This window comes from Catharus ustulatus, chromosome 2, assembly GCF_009819885.2.
Source record: "Catharus ustulatus isolate bCatUst1 chromosome 2, bCatUst1.pri.v2, whole genome shotgun sequence".
Taxonomy (NCBI): Eukaryota; Metazoa; Chordata; class Aves; order Passeriformes; family Turdidae; genus Catharus; species Catharus ustulatus.
In genome coordinates this window covers 45,744,530-45,764,924 of record NC_046222.1, presented here as the reverse complement: position 1 = coordinate 45,764,924, position 20,395 = coordinate 45,744,530, and the positions used below count along the sequence as shown (strand labels likewise).

Genomic DNA, 20,395 nt, shown 5'->3' with positions numbered 1-20,395 from the left:
TTTATTATATGCCTGAGGTTTGCAAACTAGTAGTTTTTGAACTATTTCATTTAGTATTTTTTGATAGACTGTGGAGAAAAAGTCTCACAAGTGTCCTACTCCTTTCATTTCTAGTCTTTAATGCACTTTAAAAGGAATTGAAAAATAATTACTACCCACTTAAATAGTAATCATGGCTGAAAAGTTACCATGTACCACAGATAGAACTGAAAATGGTATAGCTAAAGGTTGGTAGGGCAGTTTACCAAAGTAAACAAGCATACTGTAAAGAAGTTTGGAATTCCTGGTTTAGGGATTTATTTTGCTAATGCTTAGAAGCAAAAGGCCATCTTGGGACATGAATGCCGTGGAAGGTAGCAGCCCTCATTTGAAAATTGTTATGGTGATACTGTCCTGATGGTGAGTGTGGTCTCAGTTTGTGTCAGTCTAATGTTGCTGCACTGGATTATGACCCAGCTTCAAGCACAGGACTTGAGGAACTTCTTACCCAGAGTCAGGAGGGATACCTAGTGACCCTGCTTCACATGCTGTGTGTTCACATGGGTGTACTCACTGTGTTCCCAGGTGATTAATTCCAACTGTTTTGAAGCATTCAGAATATCCTTTGTTGACAATTATGGTTGCATGGGAATAGGATATAAAGTATTCAAAACCCTATGATCTGACTGTAAAGAAGGTTGATTGAGTCCTGTGAGAATACTAGGAAGGAATATTTATGCATAGGTCATGAATATTATATCATTTAGATCATGTCTTTCTGCCTTTCGCCTTGCCTTGGGCTACTGTGGCTAGAAGGATGTTACTTTATGAAAAGACAGTCCTGACCAGTGAAATAAGGTCATAACTGTTGAGATAGGCAAGACGAGATTTATGCATTTATAAAAAAGGAATAAGCACTTGTTGAGACTCCCATTCTGTGAGCAGAGGTATGAATAAAACCTGTTTTTCTATGGCTTACAGTTCTGACACCGTATCTCTGCTGTTGCTGCCATAATATAGGCAGTTCCCTCTCAGATCCTTTCATCCTGGATGTTCCTCATTTCCCTACTCCCCCGTCCCTGGACCCTGCCTACTGTCCCTTGATTCCCACCTCTGCTCACTCATGAGAAAGGCAGTGTGCACTTTGGCTGTTTTACAGCTGTATGTACCTTATTTCTCCCAAATGTTTTTAACTTTTTTTTTTTTTTTTTACTAGAAGTCTAAAAAAATTTCTGAGGGGTTAATTGAAAATGACTCAGTTTAGCACTACAGAAAGAAAAACTCAAGCAATGAACCCTTTTTTGTTTCACTAGAGAATCAGGGTTAAAATAAAATAACAATTCTTTTGAAAGAAAACATTCGCCTTTTAAAATTATAATAGCTTTTGTGTTTATATCTTTTTCATTTGTTTCAGGTAATACTCTGGAAGCAAATTTTATTGCTAGGAATGATCACCTCCACAACAATTATTATTTTAAAAGTTATTGTCAGGTAGTGATTTTTAGATACTTAATCAACACTATTTGTACCCAGCCTGCCTCAAAGATATACTTGTGTAACTGGGCTGCAGAATTTTCTCATGTAACCTAAATGCATCAGTTTTAAAATTTGCTTATTTTTAAGCAGCGTGGCAAGAATAATTTGCAAATATTATTTGGTGGGTGCATCTGAATACCAAATTCACTTAATTTTGTAAACAGAAAATTAAGTAAAATACAATAAATAAATTTCATGCTGTAAATTATTTACCCAGCTTTACTGTTACAGAATTTTGTATTCAGAAGCTCACTGCTTCTAATCGGGCAGTGAACATAATCTTTTCATTTGTCTCATGCTATTCATTCAGGGATGTTTACAGAGAAATATGGCACAGAAAGAACAAAGATCCTCACATTTAACTAGTCAGACATAGAGGGCAAGCATAATGAGCTCTTGGATACAGACTGAAAATGCTTGGAGAGAGCTGAAGGGTGATGAGTTAGATTTTGAAATTTCTTGGAAATCAAAGTAAGTAGCTATAACTGATGAGGTAGGGAAAGCTTATCCAGTGGATGGAGGCACAGGTAAGAATGACACAGACAGATGATGGGCTCAAAAAATGAATTCCACAGCAGCTTTTGAGTGGAAAGCAATGATGACAGATTACATTTGTCCAGGCTGAGGGAGAACATTGCCGTAATTGAATGCACAGTGCCTGGGTGACAGTTTTAGCAATCTAGAAGAATCTGTGTTGTAGAGTGAAACTTGGGAAAGAATCTGCTGACAAAAACCCTTGGTGAAAAGATTAGGAGGGACATGTTCATGATAATCACAGAAGAACAAGGAGGTGAAAGACCTGAGACCTGGTGATGCATTTGGAGACTGGTGCTGCTGACTATCTGAGCTAATTATATTGGAGTTGAGGAGTGGGAGAAAAAGTCAAGCAGGGAATACAGTTCAGATCAGTGCAGTTCAGCTGCAGATACTTGGCAAGCTGGTGTTTATGGACATGCAAGTAGAAGCATGGACTCCAGGAGCAGAAGTCATGGGACATTTATCTCAGTAAATTTTGAAAGCTGTGGCTTTGGGTAAAATATGTTCTTGTTGGCCTGACTGTTTTGACCTGTTTTTCTCTGCATCCGCGTTCCTGTTTATCAGCCAAGTACTGGGAAATGATGCTTCAGTTAAGCCATCTCTTTATCAAATAAGCTATTTAGATATGCTGCAGCCATGTCTTCTGGCATTTAAAACTTAACCCTGCAGTCTGAAATCTTCCCTGCTTAATGTTCCCACAGCTTGTTTCTCCTTCATGTAATATGTATTTGACATTGGCTCATTTAAAACATTTGTTTCTTGTTGAGTCCTTCTTCCGTTGTAACTGCTTTCTCAGCTCTTTTCCCCTCAGTTTCCTTTCTGAAACATTTCCCTATTGCACTCTTTAACTACTGTATTAAGGCAGCATTTATTGTGCATATTTTTTTTTTTGGCAGTGTGGCTATATATGTTGGCTGGGTAATGTCAGACCAAACAAAGGAGAACCAGGCCTGATCCTGGAGGTGTTAGTTTCTTTGTTCTTTCTCTAAACCGAGCAGAATTTGTCCTTGAAGACATTGCAGATTTTCCCTGACACTATACTTCATTTTCTGTGAAATGCTAAGTCCCACTTTCCTTGTCTAAGCAGAGAGTCCTAAATGTTTTTTGAAAATGCACTGTGGTCAGCTGCCAGAATTTCTTTGCTATACATCTTATTGTAAAAATTTTAATTGAAAGTTTATTGAGTATTTTTATAAGACAATATAATTACATACATTAATTTTAAAGTCAGAATCCAGAACTTCGTAATGTGAATTCCTGCTTTCTTTTTGGATTCACTATTTGGCTAAACTGGCACTCTCTCTGAGTGGTACCACACACATCTTCCTTGGGCTTTTATTTCTGGCAACATGACACACTTTGTATGTTAGATTTTTATTTTCTGATTCTACATGCCTAAAACTGTATATGGCCTTAATGTTTGCTTGTTGTAAAGTCCAAGACTAAAAAATAATGGGAAATCTGGACTGTGATGCAATCATTCAAGACTGATACCAGTCTTTAAAATGTCGTTTGTATTTAAGTTGTGATATAATGATTTTAGGAATGTAATTTTAAACTCCATTTTCTAAGAATATCACTTTACATTTCTGTACTGGTAGTTTAAGTTGCAGAAATCTGCAATACATTCTCTGCATGCCATGACTATCCTCTCCTGAGAACTAATACATCTCGTACTGAAATACATGTTCTCAGCCTTACTACCAGTGCTATAATGGCTGAAGAATACTTCAATAAACAGGGTCATGAGCTTCAGACTATTCTGAAGTTTTCTTTATGCTTCATAAGTTAAAAAACATAGTCTCCAAGTTTTCATGTAAAATCTATGACTGCTGTTTTTTGCCATCTTTCCATCCAGTTTTAACCTTTTAAGTTCTGTGCCATGGAATGGCATACATGGCCAATTTGAGAAGTTTTGGAATTCTAAATTTCAGCTTAGGCATTTGCAGCATGCAGGAAATGCAATTAAGATATATAAAATGATAGTGATACTCTTTCATGAGCAATATGATACACACAAAATTTTACAAGATACCTTTCTTTTAAAAAAAGGAATGGTGCAGTTCTGAGGATTACCAGTGCACTAGGTGTTGCTTTTTCCTGATAGCTTAAAGTCAGTGGGTTTTGAATGTGTAATAGATGAAAATGGGCAACAGAAAAAAAATTTCCGTTGCCCAGAAGCTCGCTCTCTCTGTGGTGTCACCCAGCCTGGTGGAGCTGCCTTCAGCACGCTGCTCAGTTTGGGTCCCACCACAGAGGGTTCCTGAACCTTCTTCCTCCTGTCTTTGACCTTGCTGTGACACTTTCTCCTCCTGGAAGGCTTTGCCCATACTTGGACTTGCTGGCACACTGGTGTGTCGCACTCCAGTGTGAAGTCAGAGCAAAGCCAGGGCAGCTGTCTCTTTGGGGAACTCAGAAGTGTTCTTGGGTTAAATTAAGGGGAAAAAAAATCCCTAAGAAAAAAAAAAGAGAAACACAAAATGTTTAATGGATTTTCCCTGCAGATCTGGTGTAACACCACCCAAGAATATTTTAAGACTTCCCATTCCTTTAAGCATGCATTTTACTCCAACCCTGTGGACGATTTACACTTTCTGTCTTCAGGGAGATCTGCAATTGAAGCAAACAGACACTCAGGCTCCAGAAGAGTTATTCTTTGCTTTATAAACATACAGCCCTGCACAAAGCACTAAAACATCTGTGCATGTTCTCCTGCTATACATCACCCAAGAATTCTCTAAAGAGACTAGGACTTCTGTATCAGTATGTAACTAGTTCTCTACTTCTTCATGAATACCATATTTGTATATAATTACTTTTTTTCCCCCCCTCTCCTTTACTTTTCTCTCATCTGGAATGCACACTTTTGTTTGTAACTGCCTTAGTCCATTTCTCTCACGATGCATGGGAGCCTTAGAGTTTATGTCCAGCTTACAGGTGCTGGGAGCACTTTCCAAGTCCTCAGTTTGTATGTGAAGCCTGGCTATAAGCTTTAACTTGAGCAGACCACGAAGGGTGTCCTCCCTGCTCCAAGCTGAGGAATAAACCCACATACTGTGGTCAGACAGGAGCCATGGCTAAGGGCATTCCCTCTTGCAGCACACAGGTCGCCTGGATGCTATGTCCTTTATTTTATTCTGTCCAATTTTTCCACCTTCTATATTTTAATACCTCTGAGGGACTGGAAAAAACTAATTTCACTTTCCATCTGCTTTGGCTCTTTTCATTTTTTTAGGCAGTCTGGTTGGACTTTCATGTACCATAATGCAACATTTTCATTCATGCAAATAGCATTCATAACTGTACCTTAATTTATTAAATTATTTAAGTGAACATGGAAGATTTTAAAGTAAGTTAATAGAAACTAGATAACATATGAATTTCAGGACACATAAATTAAAGCTTGTATAACCTTGAGGAAGATGTTCTGGTTCACTAGGAGTTTAAATACTCCTAGTATAAAATACCTAGCAAATTAAGACCACACTTAGATGGGGAGAAGGACAGTAACATTAAACGGAAATGTGTGTCTTAGGTCGCACATGAATATTTTCATATTTTCTTATTTTGTCAAACAGTTCTGCACTTTGACATTGCAATAGGGCGGAATGCCAGTCAGGAAGTTTTCTGTTCATCAGAGATAATTGGTCTGATTTTTTGCAATTTCATATTTGTCTACAGAAGAGAGAAATCCTTTATACACAATGAATTTTGTATTCCATGGCTGTTGTGTGCAAACCTGATGCTGGTGTCGTGTAAACTGCAACTCTTATGGCATGACTTTTAACTCCTTAAAAATACTCCTGTTTTAGATACTAGGTAGTAATTCTACATGGCAAGTACTATTTATCTTTTTTCTTTTGTAAAGGAAGTAGCACTCTGAATGACAGTGTAGATGAAAGAGTTCTTCCATATATTGCATGGTGAAAGATCTGTGCTTAAGACTGCTAAGTAGGTGCTGTAGAGAGAGTTCAAACACAGCTCTTCCTGCAAAATTCTCCTGAACTTGCCAGTATGTAACGTCATTAAATTCACTAAAAATAAGATGCCCTCAGGCCTGGTAAGAGCAATGGCTTCTTAATTAGGCTCCTGGGAAAGGAGTTTGGTTATATAGGAAGTCACTTCTTTTGAAAAGCGAGCTTTACAAGAAGAACAGAGTTCTGAACTTCATAGGTGGATGCCTGCAATCCATCCCTTCTCACATGGGAGCAGTTTTCCTGAAGTGTTCCCAAAAGCAGAATGTCACGTCATAAAAGTGTTGTAAAGTTACCTTGAAACTTGGGCACAAGATTTCACTGCCTAGGAATTTATTTTGAAAACAAAGACAGAAGCTGAGAGTGAAACACTAAGTGGAAACTGAAGGACATTCTTTGAAATCAAGTTTGTTCTCAGATCCTGTCTTGAAAACTTTATAACCCTACCCGAAACAGAAAGTTTTTTATAATATACCAGAGATTTGGAAATCTATAAACAGTGCATTAATGCTGACTAATGTTGTTAAGCTTCAGCAGTGTTGCAAAATTCAACTGTTTCAAAGCTTTACTGACAAATCCTAGCAGCAGAAAAAACTTAGAGAAAATTTCAAAATGTAAACAGAATTAGGCCTTAATTTGTATTCACACAACAGCAAAAAACCAAACAGGTTTTGTTTAATTTGAAAAAGGACAGTATTCACTCTTTGCAATGTAGACAGAAATGTGAATCCTAGACCTACCTCAGGATCAAGAGTATCTAGGCCAAGGTCAGAGGAGGCTTTTCTGAACTGCACTTACACCACCTCCAGAGAAAGAGCGCACACACTTAATGTCTCAGGGTAAGAACCTTTTCTGGTTTCCCTCCAGCATGTTAATTTGTTATTTCTTTCCTTAGAATCTGTGTTTTAGATTAAGTGACTTGTTCAAGTCTTTGTACCGCAAGCTGCCCAAAATACTTCACATCTGCTCTCCCTCTGCTTAGTGATTAATAACATCCCCTGGCCTGCATGCCAAAATATGCATGGCAAGATCCAGGACTTTTTGAGCTAAACAGGATCTTGCTGTTGTGTTGACAAACGGTATCGTAGCAGTAGCAGGCAGCTTAGTGGTGCAGCCCTTTTCCTGGCTCGGGCACTTGGTGGGAGCAGGGACATGCCCTCTGTGCTGCACTTTCAAAGGCACAGAGTCTGCTGAGAGGTTCACAAAGCTGTTCTTCAGGCAATGCCCAGAAGAGCATGCTGATGGCAGCATGGGAGGGGTCTTGCATGTCAAATGACAGTCTGGGCATGGATGCAGGCAATTAAGCAAAGATATATACACATTTGCATCCTGCTATACTAAATGGGAAAAAACAAGGTTTACAGAATTCAGGATGGAATATGTCATGCCTTGAAAATTCATTTTTCTCTTCAGTTGCTATAGAAAAAGTATAGTTGTGTAGATTGAATTGAAGCTTCATTTTTGTGTGACTGACACTTGATAATGTGAGTTCCATCATGAATGAGAACATTGTAAGGTTATTGGTCATTTGCAGAGGTACTGTGAGAATGACTTGGGTAGAAGGAAATATGGGAGATGTCGATGACATCTTGAGGTAGAATATGGATATCAAATCAATTGTTCCTATGATGAGTGCTGAGATTGCTGACTTAAAATTAAATTGGAGAAAATCTCCATTTCCTTCAGTCTTTGTCCAATACCATTTATAAACTGGTCTGTTTGCTGCTGGACTAGAAGTCATGGACAGGAATAATGAAGCCCAAATGCTAAGTCTGAAGCACCATGTTGCCATATACCACAACTTTTTCCTTATTCTCCTGTACAACTTAGGCAGAAAAAAGATGAAAGAAAAGACCTTCGGGAGATACTAATAACTTCAAAGGTTTCCTTCACAGTTCTTCACTTGCAAGAGTTTCGTCTTAAGGCTGGATTTCACTGTATTCCTTTAGAGGAAAGACATTTCAGCTTTCATAAAAGAAATGCATAGTTTTGAGGTACTGTGTAGTTCAGTCTTGCAGATGGTATGAAATATGGATAAACAGGATAATGAATATTTTGAGAAAGCACAGGTCTTTGCTGAAGGTCCTGATAATTACCAGTGCCATTCCCATTCACGTCCTGTATTTTGGCCTCATGCTGGGATGAAATTTAAAAAACCATCTCCTTTAATATTTCTGTGCTACCATGGAAATGCAGTCTGGGTGTGCAGGAAGCTGTGCTTCAGTAAGTCTAGGCTGAGGAGTACATATAGAGCTTACTCTGACTTTGCTCCTTGAGAAACGAAATCCAGGTCTTCAAATCAAAATTAATATGCTAGAAGGCATTGATTTTGTAGTTAAGGTCATCATAAGAATTACTTAAGGTTCATACCCCAAATAAATGCTATTCTGGATTAATCTTGAAGACTGGAAAGGAAACTGATCCATGCAGTGTAGAAATTTTTTCCACTGGTTCATCTGAAAATCTGTAGAAAAGCTTTCCTAAAAAATAATATTTAATTTCACAAAACTTGCCATGTCATTCTTTTAAAATTGACCTGCCTCTGTGACCTTCCAGGTTCAATCTGCCCTTCTGCCTCTTCACATAGCCCTGTTAATTATTTCTTTTCTGCAGTTCAGGGATGGAGGTGAAAACATGCAAATATGCTACTTTTAGCAGGAGAGTTAATAATTTGCATTTATCCTCACAATCAACAGAGTAAAGTTTGATTTTATGGGGTGTGAATTCTTTTAAGTGTGAGATTTTTTTTTTTTCTGAAGGAGGTTCTTAGCACAGGTCAGATGACTGCGAGGGTTCCCATTCAGTTCAGTGATCATGAAGAGAATGGAGAGTGAATAACTCATATTTAAATTGCTATATTAGACATATTTCTGGTGAACTGAATCTCACCTGTGTATATTACAGCTGCTACATTAGCAACTTGCAGGCTGTAAGGTGCACCTGCAGCTGAAATATTGCTTCTTCCCTGCTAGTGGCATCTACTTTTCGTGTGTTTTATAGTTATTTAATAATGTTACAGTTTGGTGCCATGTAATGGTTAATGCACAGAGCATATTTTAACTGGGCAAAAGGAATTTTTACTTTATTTTAATTTATGTCATACAATCAGCATCCACTCAAGTTATTTCTGCCTACTTTGATTTTTGTTATAGTGCCACTGGAGTAACTCCCATCACCACTGAGCACGGATAAGCTGTTGCCTCTCAATAGGGTCCCTTAGAATACTTCAGTGATTAACTCGAAGTTTGACTTTCTGTAAATTATACAAATGAATGTGATGATTGTTGTCAAAACACCTCATCATTGCTCAATCCCATTGAAACAATTAGTAACATAATTAATAGCTGTATTTGGGAACAAGGCATACCATATAGTTAAAGCTTGGATTACCTTAGAATATACCAAAATAGTGCATTATAATGGTCTGTGCTTGATAGTACTGAATGTGGCTGTTCGAAGAAGTTCAAGATGCCTTGTGAGCTACTTATGAAATGTCAGGCAGATAGAGCAAGCTTCCTTCTAGCATTTTCATTTTGAGATTTACCCCCTAAAATAAAAAGATTATGTTCTTTATCCCCATATTTGCTGAAGCACCTGTGAAAATCTTCACTGCCTGCAGACGCTTGATTTCTTTAAAAAGCTTCGTTTTATCAGAGTAAGACCTTGTTTGTCAGTAAGTTTCACAGGTTTCCCCATTTCCCAATCCACAAGGATGCTGATGTCGTTTTTGTCTCTTGCTCTTTCACACTCCACTGCTGTGGAGAGCCCACTTCTATCCCCTCAAGTGCCAAGAAACCATCTCTGCTGCAGTCTGGACAAGCTCATTTCTCCCAGGCCATATTCCTTGGTGTTCCAGCCCCCATCGTCTTGCTGGCCCCTAGTGAGTTGGATCCAGTTTATCAATCTCTGTCTTGCACTGAGGACCCCCAGTGTGGATGTGGTGTCTGAGTCTAACAAGTGCTGAGTAGGGGGTGGTTGGCACTTCCCTGGTCTCTGTTCTTACATCCAGACTGTCACTGGCTATCTTAGTTCCCAGGGCTCATGTGACATTTACTGCCCAGCAGGACCCCCAGGGTCTCCCTCAAAGAGCCACTCTTCAGGCTGTATCAGTTCCAGAGAAGTTATTTCCCAGGGACAGCACTTTGCACATGTCCTTGCTGAATTTCATAAACTTCCAATTCACCCTGCCTCTACATGTCACTCAGGATGGCAGCTCAGCCCTAGAGCCAATTGACAACTGACCCGGCTCCCCAGTTTGGTATCTCCACTCTAGGTTGATGCAGGTGCAAATAATGTTATTATCAGGAACATCCCTCTCCCCCCAGATTTTGTTATAAAAGACAGAGGTATTATACAATTTTAGTTTGTTTTTTTTTTACATACTGTATTTTAAAAGGTGTTAAGTGCTCAGCACCCATTTTGTACACCGAGAACTCTGTGTCTGTATTTTGGTGGGAGAAGATAAACATGCATAGGCAATAGGCAGAAGGAGAGGCAGGTTAAGATGGAGAATAATGCTCTTCAATGTACTTAAAGTAAATGACCCATAAACAAGCGAGAAAAGTTAGTTTTCTCAGAGAGAATAGTTAAGTGATGAACAGAAGAGCATTAAAGTGCAATTAGCTAAACCATTACCCCTTTCCCTGCTCATTATTTCTATTCTCTTCACTCTCAAGCTCTTCTAGAGGAAACTGATATAATTGCAAATGATGTTTGTTATTATTTCAGTTTTATAAAACAAAGTTTTGTAAAGTATCTCCCAGCAGTAGGATAGTTTCAGGCTATTGGCAGATTACTCATATGTGATAAGAAACAATTTAGTAATGATCTTCTCTTCAGCTAAATATAGCATATACACTTTGTAGACTGTGTCTGTAAACAGGGTGTGGAGCATAGAGAAATTGTTTAATATTCCAAGTTTCCTTGCCAACTTAAAATTAAAATTACAGTGATTATGAACACATACTTAAGCAGAAATAAATATTTCTGGTGATTAAAACAGCAGAAAGGGGGGAGACCACAAGCAGGATTTGATGCATATGGAGACTCAGTTTAATTGGAAGAAACATCTGTTACTCTATAAAAAAAAGGGTAAGAAATCAAGACATGGCTGAAGAATATCTAGGTCTGGTTATTCTATCTAACTTTATAAACTTACATAGATTACTCATATATGTCGGTGGAAAACACACAAAAAATTTGAACAGCATAATCTATTTTTTCCTCAAACGTGATCCTTTTCTCAAGGAAGGGAAGCCTTGAACAAACATTGGTTATGCAGTTCTTATGTATTTGCTTTCCAAAGTAATCATATATTCTGACCATCTATGTGTAGCAGGAATATCCTGTAGTTCTTCCTGAATTGGAAGGCAGTCTTGCTCTTTATTTCCAATTTATTTTGAAAAAAACCAGTGTTGAACAGGCTACAAGGGACAGTGACATGAATTATTTTAGGTTAAATAGGTTCTAAATATTATGAGTGAGATAAATATGTATGCAGCCCTGTGAGTGTTTTGAAGGTGAAAACAATAGTACACAAGTACCCTTCAGAGGAAAGTGAAGGATCTACAAAAGACATGCTGTTAAAGGTAGGTTTTCTTCCTGAAAAAAGACAGCAACTTTTGAATTTTCAGACCCATTTATGGTATGTATTTCATTTTTTTTGTAAACAAAGAAACTGTATTGATATAATTTTGCCCAGTAAAACACACAAACTGCATTCAGACTTATTTATGTCCCTTACATGAAAAAAGTAGCAGTGACTACTCCATTGTAATGGTTCTAATATAAATTATATATTAGGCTTTCACAGGAAACCTGCTGAGGACTAAAACTAGAGCCAATTCTCCCTCCAGCTACTTCTTTCAGTGTATTTAATATTTCTGATTGCAGTAGGAATTTCAGATTAAAATTGCCACAGTGACCCCTGCAATTATATTTTTTATGTTTATTTCCAAGCTGTGCTTTGAAAATGGTTCCAAGTAGTACTCATTAGACTGTTTGAAATCCCAAGTATTTTAGATGAAAAATTCTTAGCCTACCATTTCAGGTTTCACTTACAAAATGGTATCTCTGTGCCATGAATGTCATTCTGTGAAATGAAGCGTGACACTTCAGTTCCTTTGTTACTTCTGGAAGTTCAGAAACAGTGACTGGTGCATATTCCCGAATTTGGGATGAAGGATACAAAGCAGGGATGTTACTTCAATGCACCACATTCTCTCTTAAAAGCTGTCACTGAAAAAAACACCCTGACTTTATATCCAAGGGACATCATTTGCCTTAAAACTTCCAGTTTCTCAGTTTAATAATGAAACACACCACAAGGTTTAGCTACTGGTATTTGGAAGAGACCTGTTGGAGCTGCCCAGGGATCAGGTTATTCATCTCTGTTCTCTGGAGACTTTAGAATTGGAAAAATTACATTCTGACTTCTGTGCTACAAAATTGATCTGCAAATCATATTCCATCTCAAATGGTTATGAATTAAGGATAAGTGACTATAAGACAATTACTATAGGTTTCACCTTCAGTAAAAATTACTGTTCACTTCTAAAGCAGACGTGCAGTATCTACTGCGGTCTGGCAGAAACTGGATATATAGAAAATGACTTCTTGAAAGCAGAAGATACTTGCTTCCTGCTGCAAGTGTCCTGCATTAGCATTCTTCAGTATTCACCAGTGTAGGGATAACTGTCTAGAAAGTTTTCCTGAACTGCACAGTACACACAACCACATCTAATTATTAACTTTGATATGGGGTTTGTTGAGGTTCTGACTGGAAAACATTTGGACAGTTCCAGTGACTTGAGAGTTATAGAAGGCTTTAGAGGAGGCTTTTGTGTAGCAGTGTAAGTAGCTGCACTATTTCCTGGATTCTTCATTTGTTAGTTAAGAATGAAAATTTATTTTTAATAATATTTTTTTTTATTCTTAAAAATATTACTCAGTTTCTAGAGATAGGTCTAATTTTGAAATCCAAGTTCAACTTCTCTTCTGTGGTGCTGTGTATTAATTCCCAATTAATGAAAATTTCAGTGAAATAATGAAAACTCCAGTGAACTAATTTACACTATAGTAACTGAAAAGGGATGAAAAGTTGGTAAAAATAGGCCAGACAATCAGTGAGTAGCTAGAACTATTAGGAGCAGTAAGAAACAATAATTTAATTAGAAAAAAAATATACTAAGTCTTATTAATGGTAAATTGTCAATCATATGCAAAAAATGCTTTAATATTCAGAACAGAATATATTTAACTTTTATAAAGAAGCAGTATAAGGCATTCCAGTCTTGCAAGACTGAAAGCAAAGTATCTTTTCCTGCATATGTATCTAGGAAGAATATAAAAATCCAATATACTGCTAGTGCATCTTAAAAGTTACATTACAAAGTCAAAAACTCAGAAGCTAGTTTATCATATCGTAGAGATTTCCTCTGGAGTTTCATTGCTGTATATCCTCATCTTGAAGAGTATCAAACAGATCTGAGTGCAGCAATTTTTAGACACTTTGAGTAGTGCCTACCTTTTCTTTTAATCCTATTGTCATTGAATATTTATGGAGTAGGTTGGTCTCTGGTGTGCACAGTTTCAGGATCTACCCAGAGGATACTTTGGAGCAAGTTGTAAGCAGTGCTTTGTATTTCCAGTCCAATTGCTGCTCCTCAGCTGAGACTAGAGAAATTCCCTTCTTCCCTGTGTGCATGTGACTCATTCAGCCTGAAATTTTGAAGTGCGATGTATCACTCTTGTCACAGTCTCTATTTTGATGTCCTCATATACCCTGGTGAAGCTCAGCGAGGGCAAGTGAAGGTTCTGCATCTGGGTCAGGGCAATCCCCAGTATTAATACACACTGGTGGGTGAATGAATTGAGACCATGCCTCTGAAGAAGGACTTGGGAATATTGATAGGTGAAAAATCAGACATGAGCCAGCAATGTGTACTTGCAGCCCAAATAGCCAACCATACTCTGGGATGCGTCAAAAAAGGCCAGTGGTCAAGGCTGGTGATTCCTGCTCTGCTCTGTGAGACCCCACCTGCAGTGCTGCATCCAGCTCTGGGGTCCTAAGCACACAAAGGACATACATGGATGTCTTGGAACAAGTCCAGAGGAGGGCCACAAAAATGATCAGAGGGCTGGAGCACCTCTCCTGTGAAGACAGGCTGAGAGAGTTGGGTTGTTCTGCCTAGAAAACAGATCTTGTTGTGACCTTTGATGCATAAATGGGGCTTGTAAGAATGATGGAGAGAGAACGAAATAGTAAAATAGGCATGTTACCAAGGCCTGTTGTTACAGGACAACAGTCATTGGTTATGAACCAAAAGTCACTGTATTTGATATAAGGAAGAAATTCTTCACAATGAAGGTGTTGAGACACTGATATGATGACAGGCTGCCCAGAGAAGCTGTGGATGCCCCATCCCTGGAAGTGTTTGAGACGAGGCTGGATGAGGCTTTGTGCAACCTTGTCTAGTGGAAGGTGTCTCTGCCCATGGCAGAGCAGTTGAAACTAGATAATCTTGAAATGTCCCAACCAAAACCCTTCCACGATTTTATGACTCCATACAAGTGTACCAAATGAAAATGGCAGGAACAATCTGAATTACCTGAACTCCTGGAACTTCTGGAGGATTTTTCAAACCTCATTTTGAAGAAGGATGGAACCAAGGTTAAAGTTTGGTGGAGGTACTCATAATGAAAATTTCAGCTTAAATACTTAGCTGGGGAAAATCCTAGAAGTGACTGCAAACAAGGTTACAGAATGGTAAATCATTAGACAGGCTTGTCAGTACTCATCACATCCAGTTTAAACTACCAGGTCAGTCTAAGCAGTTGTAGTCCTTTCCCTGGTTCTCCAGTATTGCTGTCAGATGAACTCCATAGGGACAAGCACTTTAAGGAGTAATGGCATTATTATAATTTTTTATTTTTATATAAAGATTGTTACGAGGCAGCTTCAGTCCCATTTGTCTGGTAGTACAGTACATTCAGTGTCCGGAATCTAGCTGTTAAATTACAGCTATGGAAATTTCCAAGGGGGAAGAAGCTGACAAAATAAATAGTTTTGTCTGAACACTGCAGGAACGGTATATGATCCCAGATCTATACAACCAACATTAATAGAAAAGTAATTCTGAAATTAGGTCGTTCAACAAGGAGCAGAACTTGTATTTAATTTTTGTATTTGGCATCATAGACTCAGCTCTTTCTGTAGTAACTCCTTTAAGTCTATTCCTACTGATGTTTATTCATGATTTTGAAGAATGACAATGGATTTCTGTTAATACTTCTTTCCAATTTAGAGTATTTTTAATCATCTATTTCTTCCAGACTGTCTTTATTACTTCTGATACTTCTTCTCACTGTGCTTGTTTATTTTTTTTGCCCAGTTTCTACATTTTTCACCAGCCATTGCAATATTCTTGCCCATCTATTTATCTTTGGAAAGCCAAACTCATAAACCACAGGGCATTGGTAGTGTCTGCTTCTTGTGGACAGACACCCTGAGATGCAGTAAACAGACAGACAGCAGTATTGATTGCTCCTACATGTTTTGTTCTATATACAAGTACCATTAGGAGCTTTCAAAGGTGTTGAAGGAGCTCTGATGGCTGTCTCAGCTCCTGAGAAATCCTTCTTATCTATATTTACATCCTTCTGCACAATCAACCAGAAAGGCTGAGGTGGCAAACTTCACAGTGGGCTTGCAGCAGATTGAGTTTGGTGGTGGAAGTATTTGCCCGTACTTCTGTTCTAGGTTCATCCTCTGGGTACATTTACACATAGTGCTTACTTTTTCAGGTACTCTTTGTATTGATACACTATTTCCAGTTTATCAAGACTGGGAATTAATCTGAGAAAATCCATGCCTACTACTTAGTAGCTTATCTGCAGAGAGAAGAATCAACTATATTTATTCTCTGAATAACTCCTTGCTCAGTGCTTGCTTTCTTCTCACCCTAGTTTTTGCTGAAGCATTTTCTGGCATTCCTGTAGTGTTGGGTGCAGGGTGAGAACCAGATTAGTTATGTCACAAAACCTAATCTAATCCTCGAGGTCTGTTTGGGCTTGTGTTGGATTTTGTGTGAGAATGTTACAGATGTGTGAGCAAACAGACTGCAAAACGCAATGCTGTAAATAAAGCTGCAGACCTTGAGGGCTGCAGTGTTTCTCAGGCTACCTTTACCCAAAGCCAGAGGGCTTCTGCAATTCCTTTTGCTCCCACTTCCTCCTGGGGGCCAGCTCTTTTTAAAGCAAATCAGGATAAAAGAGTAGTAAGGCCTGCCTGAAGATACCAGAGAGATCAGTTTGCTTTACTTCATGCCTGCAGGTAGGGAATGCATGGTAAGACAGCCTGCATGGTAGAGAGAGACATCAATTCTTATTGGAAAATAAGGAACAAAGGTGCAGTCAAAGGTCTGTAGCAATAGTATCTATGCATAAATTGTACCAGGAAGAGCTACCCACTAATGAGAAATTAGACAGTCTTCACTGTTTCTTATGGTGATGTTTTGCTTTTTCTAATTCTCTTCCTGATACAATTTTCTAGCATATCAAATACTAATTACGAATTATAATTATGCAGTGCTATTCTTGCCCAACAGCAAGCTCAGCCAGGATAGTATGAAATGAAGCTGCAAACAATTTCTCATTTAGGAAAATGCAATTTTCTGTGTTACTGCTGTGGGAGAATGTTGTCATATCTCAGCTGATGCCATACACTGTTCTAGACAATCTTTGGTTATAATGGTGGTAAAGCATTGTGTGTGTCGGGTTTTGACTGCACCTGTTTGCAGACTGAGGTAATTATGCTCTTTTGTCTAATTGCTTATTTATGGATGTTTTGCTCACATATTTTAAGCAATGCTGTTTGATTACAACCCTAATGGCAGGGTTCGCCTCTCGTCATCACACCCTAACCCTGGGTTTGTCTGATTGCTGCAGGTGGAAACAATAGGTGATGCGTACTGCGTTGCAGCAGGGCTCCACAAGAAAAGCCTTAGTCATGCCAAAGCCATTGCCCTGATGGCACTGAAGATGATGGAGCTTTCAGAAGAGGTTCTTACTCCAGATGGAAGCCCTATTAAGGTAACCCCTTTGCTCTTTATTCTCAGATCATTGGTAGTACACCTGATTCATTTCCTTGTGTTCTGTGCAGGAGAATTTACACTTGCATCACTATGTCTGCAGCGCTAGTGGGCCAGAGCCCTCTTTTCCAAAATTGCTGTAAACCTGCATAAAAGAATAATCTGTAGACTGCCTGCTCTTTCTCACTGTTAATGTGCTGCCTTCCCATGCTATGCCAATTCTGTCCGCTGCTTTGGTACAGGAGGTAGCAGGAGGGGGAAAACCAGATGTCCTTGTGTAACATCTTCAAGTTCCTCTGCGGTTCTTTTTCTTTTGGTCCTATACCAACATATTGAAAAGAACAACATTCTGAAAAAATAGGTTGGACTATGGGTCTTGAAGAAAGTTCTTTTAAAACTTCATATGAACATTCACTGAACCCAGAATAAGCATTAAAAGACTGAAGATACTAGAAGAGACAACATTTTCAGTTTTGATGTAAAACTATTTCAAACAGATGCTAATTTAATCCTACTAAAATATATATTTTTAATTGATTTTATTTGTTTTTCCAGTGGCCAATTAATATGTGTTAACTACACTGGTATGTGCTGGGAGAACCTCTTCATATTTGCACTTTGTTTTGAGTCATTGCTGCAATTGTAGGGAAATTTTGAAGGAGTATGTTTTACAGTAAATTCACGAATACAAACCGCACTGAGTATAAGCCGCATCGCCGGGTGTTGGCAAACATTTTGGTTTTTGTCCATAAATAAGCCGCACCCGAGTATAAGCCGCTCTGTGTTCGCGAGGACCTGCGTGCAACAAAGTTGCCAATTAGTAACAGAACCGCGGCAGGGCGGGGTTTACTGGCTCGGCTCGGGCCATGAGGGCTCAGGGCTGCCGACAGGGCTGGGTGGCCCAGCTCGGCGCTGCCGCTCGGCGGGGATGCTCGGGGCCGGCCGCCGCCACCGCTGGGCTCGGTCACCCCGGCCCGGCGCTGCCCCACGGCGGCAGGGGGGGGGCACAGAGCCCGCCGGCACCTGCGGTGGCGATGGGAGCCGGGGATGGAGCCTGCCTGCTCCTGCGGCGGCGACACGCGGGGACGGGAGCCCCCCGAGCCGTGGGGCCAAGCAGAGAGAGCCCCTGCCTCCTCCGAGCCACGGGGCCAGCAGGAGGGAACTGCCCCGCCTTCCCCACCCCCTGTGCTGCCTGCACAGAGCAGCTCCACCCGCCGCGCAACAAAGTATCAATTTGTAACAACCGCATAAATGCAGGGTTTTACTGGCAGGAGCTCGACTTTGCAGTTTGCACTGACTTGGTTTGCACTCCCAGGGTTGAAAATGTCAGAAAATTATTCACATATTGGCCGCACCTGAATATTAGCCGCTTTCACGGTATGAGAGCAAAATTTTGGTCAAAACAGTGCGGCTTGTATTCATGAAATTACTGTACTCTAAGACTTACTTTTTGTTTTTGCCACCACTCATTATTTTTCAGAAAATTTCTCTTATTTTCACTGTCTGCGTAAGAAACCTGTGAAAGAAAAGCTATAAGACATTGCAGGGGAAATGTGTATAGAATAAAATTGTGGGTATAACCAAATATTTTCAAAAAGTGCTAACAAACCTCCTTTAGAAATCAGAAGAAAAAGGTCAGTTCATCATACTAAAACTGAAATTAGAGGTACTGAGAAACTCATCATAATTTTTTAATTGTTCTGTCTTCAGTTTTAGATGTAATAGACTTCAGGGCAGGAAGGATGGTGATATTGTAGAATGTTGTTACCTTTGTACCTAACCTGGAAGTTATGCTTAAAAATAAAGCTTATCTTTTCATAGAGGTATATTCTGATTTGTTTTAAAATTTACTAAGTTTAGGTGTCCTCTCACATGGATATATTTACCCTGTAAATTATCGCAATAAGGACTTTTGGAGAAGTCTACTTTCATTTGCCCTAGTTTAGGTGCCTACTCTAGGATGAGATGAATCATGCCCTAAAAATGTGTGCTTTTTCAGTTGTCTGTAAGGGAAATCTGTGGACTTAACCCAAATGTGGATGTCTATGCTATGAGCTTCTACACTCTGTCACATGAGTCCTCCTACAAATGGCAAGGAATGTATAGTTTTTCCTAGTGGCTATGCCAATGGTCATCACAGTTAAAAACATACTCATTAATTCTAAATTCAGTTGGCTTGACTTTTGCCTTCCAGACAATGGTAAATTGGCTAGAGTGATCCTTATTTTTGTTAGTTGGCAGTTCTTCACTTAAAAAAACATGAAGGGGCCCATTGTGTCATGAATTCCCATTAGCAAATGTTCCATGTGCATAAAAAATGTCTTAAAGCAGCATCAGGGGAAGTTCAGATTGGATATAAGGAAGATGTGGTGAAGCACTTGAGTGAGGTTCTTAGGAAAGTGGTCATGGCTCCAAGCCTATGCATGTTTTAAGTGCTTGGACAGTGCTCTTTAATATGTGACTTAACTTTCAGGTTGTCCTGTGTGAAGTCAGGAGTTGGACTTACCTTATGTTCAAGGAACCCCTAAGTATCTGTAAAAATTACTATGGACTCAGTATCTCAATAGAAGACCTGCTCATGACAGACTTTACAGTTAAGTCTTGTCATCAAAATATATAAATATTCATTAACATTAAAAACGAAGTACACAATGTAGTCTATAAGACATTTATATGTGGCCTGACTTTTACAGCAAATTAAATTGTACGATATTGTGGGTACTTTGAAGGTGGTCCTGTTGATACAGTTTGCAAAACAATTGGAGAGTTTTGACTATATTTTGACCTTAATTCTTATCTGTCATTCATGTTAAAAAGTACAAGTCACATGTGATGAGTCTTATTTGAAAATAACCTGAAATCAAAGGGCAGCTTTCCTCATGCCCAACATTTAATAACTTTCTCTGCTTTCATGATTTGCTGTGACTAAATTCTGACTTTATTCTTCAGAGCAGACTAAAAGCCATTTTCAAAAAGTAAGACAAGTGCTTCAGTAAGTCTGAGGCAGTTTTTCAAAACATAATTCCTATAAATAGGAGGACCCTGCCTTCTGATCTCTTAGGAGTAAACAACACTCTTCTGTTCCATTACTGATGGTTTCTTAGTTTGATGTGTCTAGCTTTATGATTATGGTTTATGGAATATATGTATTGTCTAAATTACTTTGATGGATATATTTTGTTGTCATTTCAAGGCTGAATTCACCAGAATGCAAGGATTTACTTTTTTGGCTCTTGAAATGTTCATCCCTGTGATAGTAGTGGATGTCTTATTAAGTGA

At 38.9% G+C, this 20,395-nt stretch overlaps 1 protein-coding gene across 1 annotated transcript in view; it reads left to right on the top strand.

Annotated features, from left to right (window-relative positions):
• Positions 1-20,395, top strand: part of GUCY1A2 (guanylate cyclase 1 soluble subunit alpha 2) — a 141,316-nt gene that overhangs the window by 76,318 nt on the left and 44,603 nt on the right. Inside the window, exon 6 of the mRNA XM_033085904.1 lies at positions 16,974-17,117. Coding sequence (XP_032941795.1) covers positions 16,974-17,117 — 144 coding nt within the window. The remainder of the gene's footprint in view (positions 1-16,973; positions 17,118-20,395) is intronic.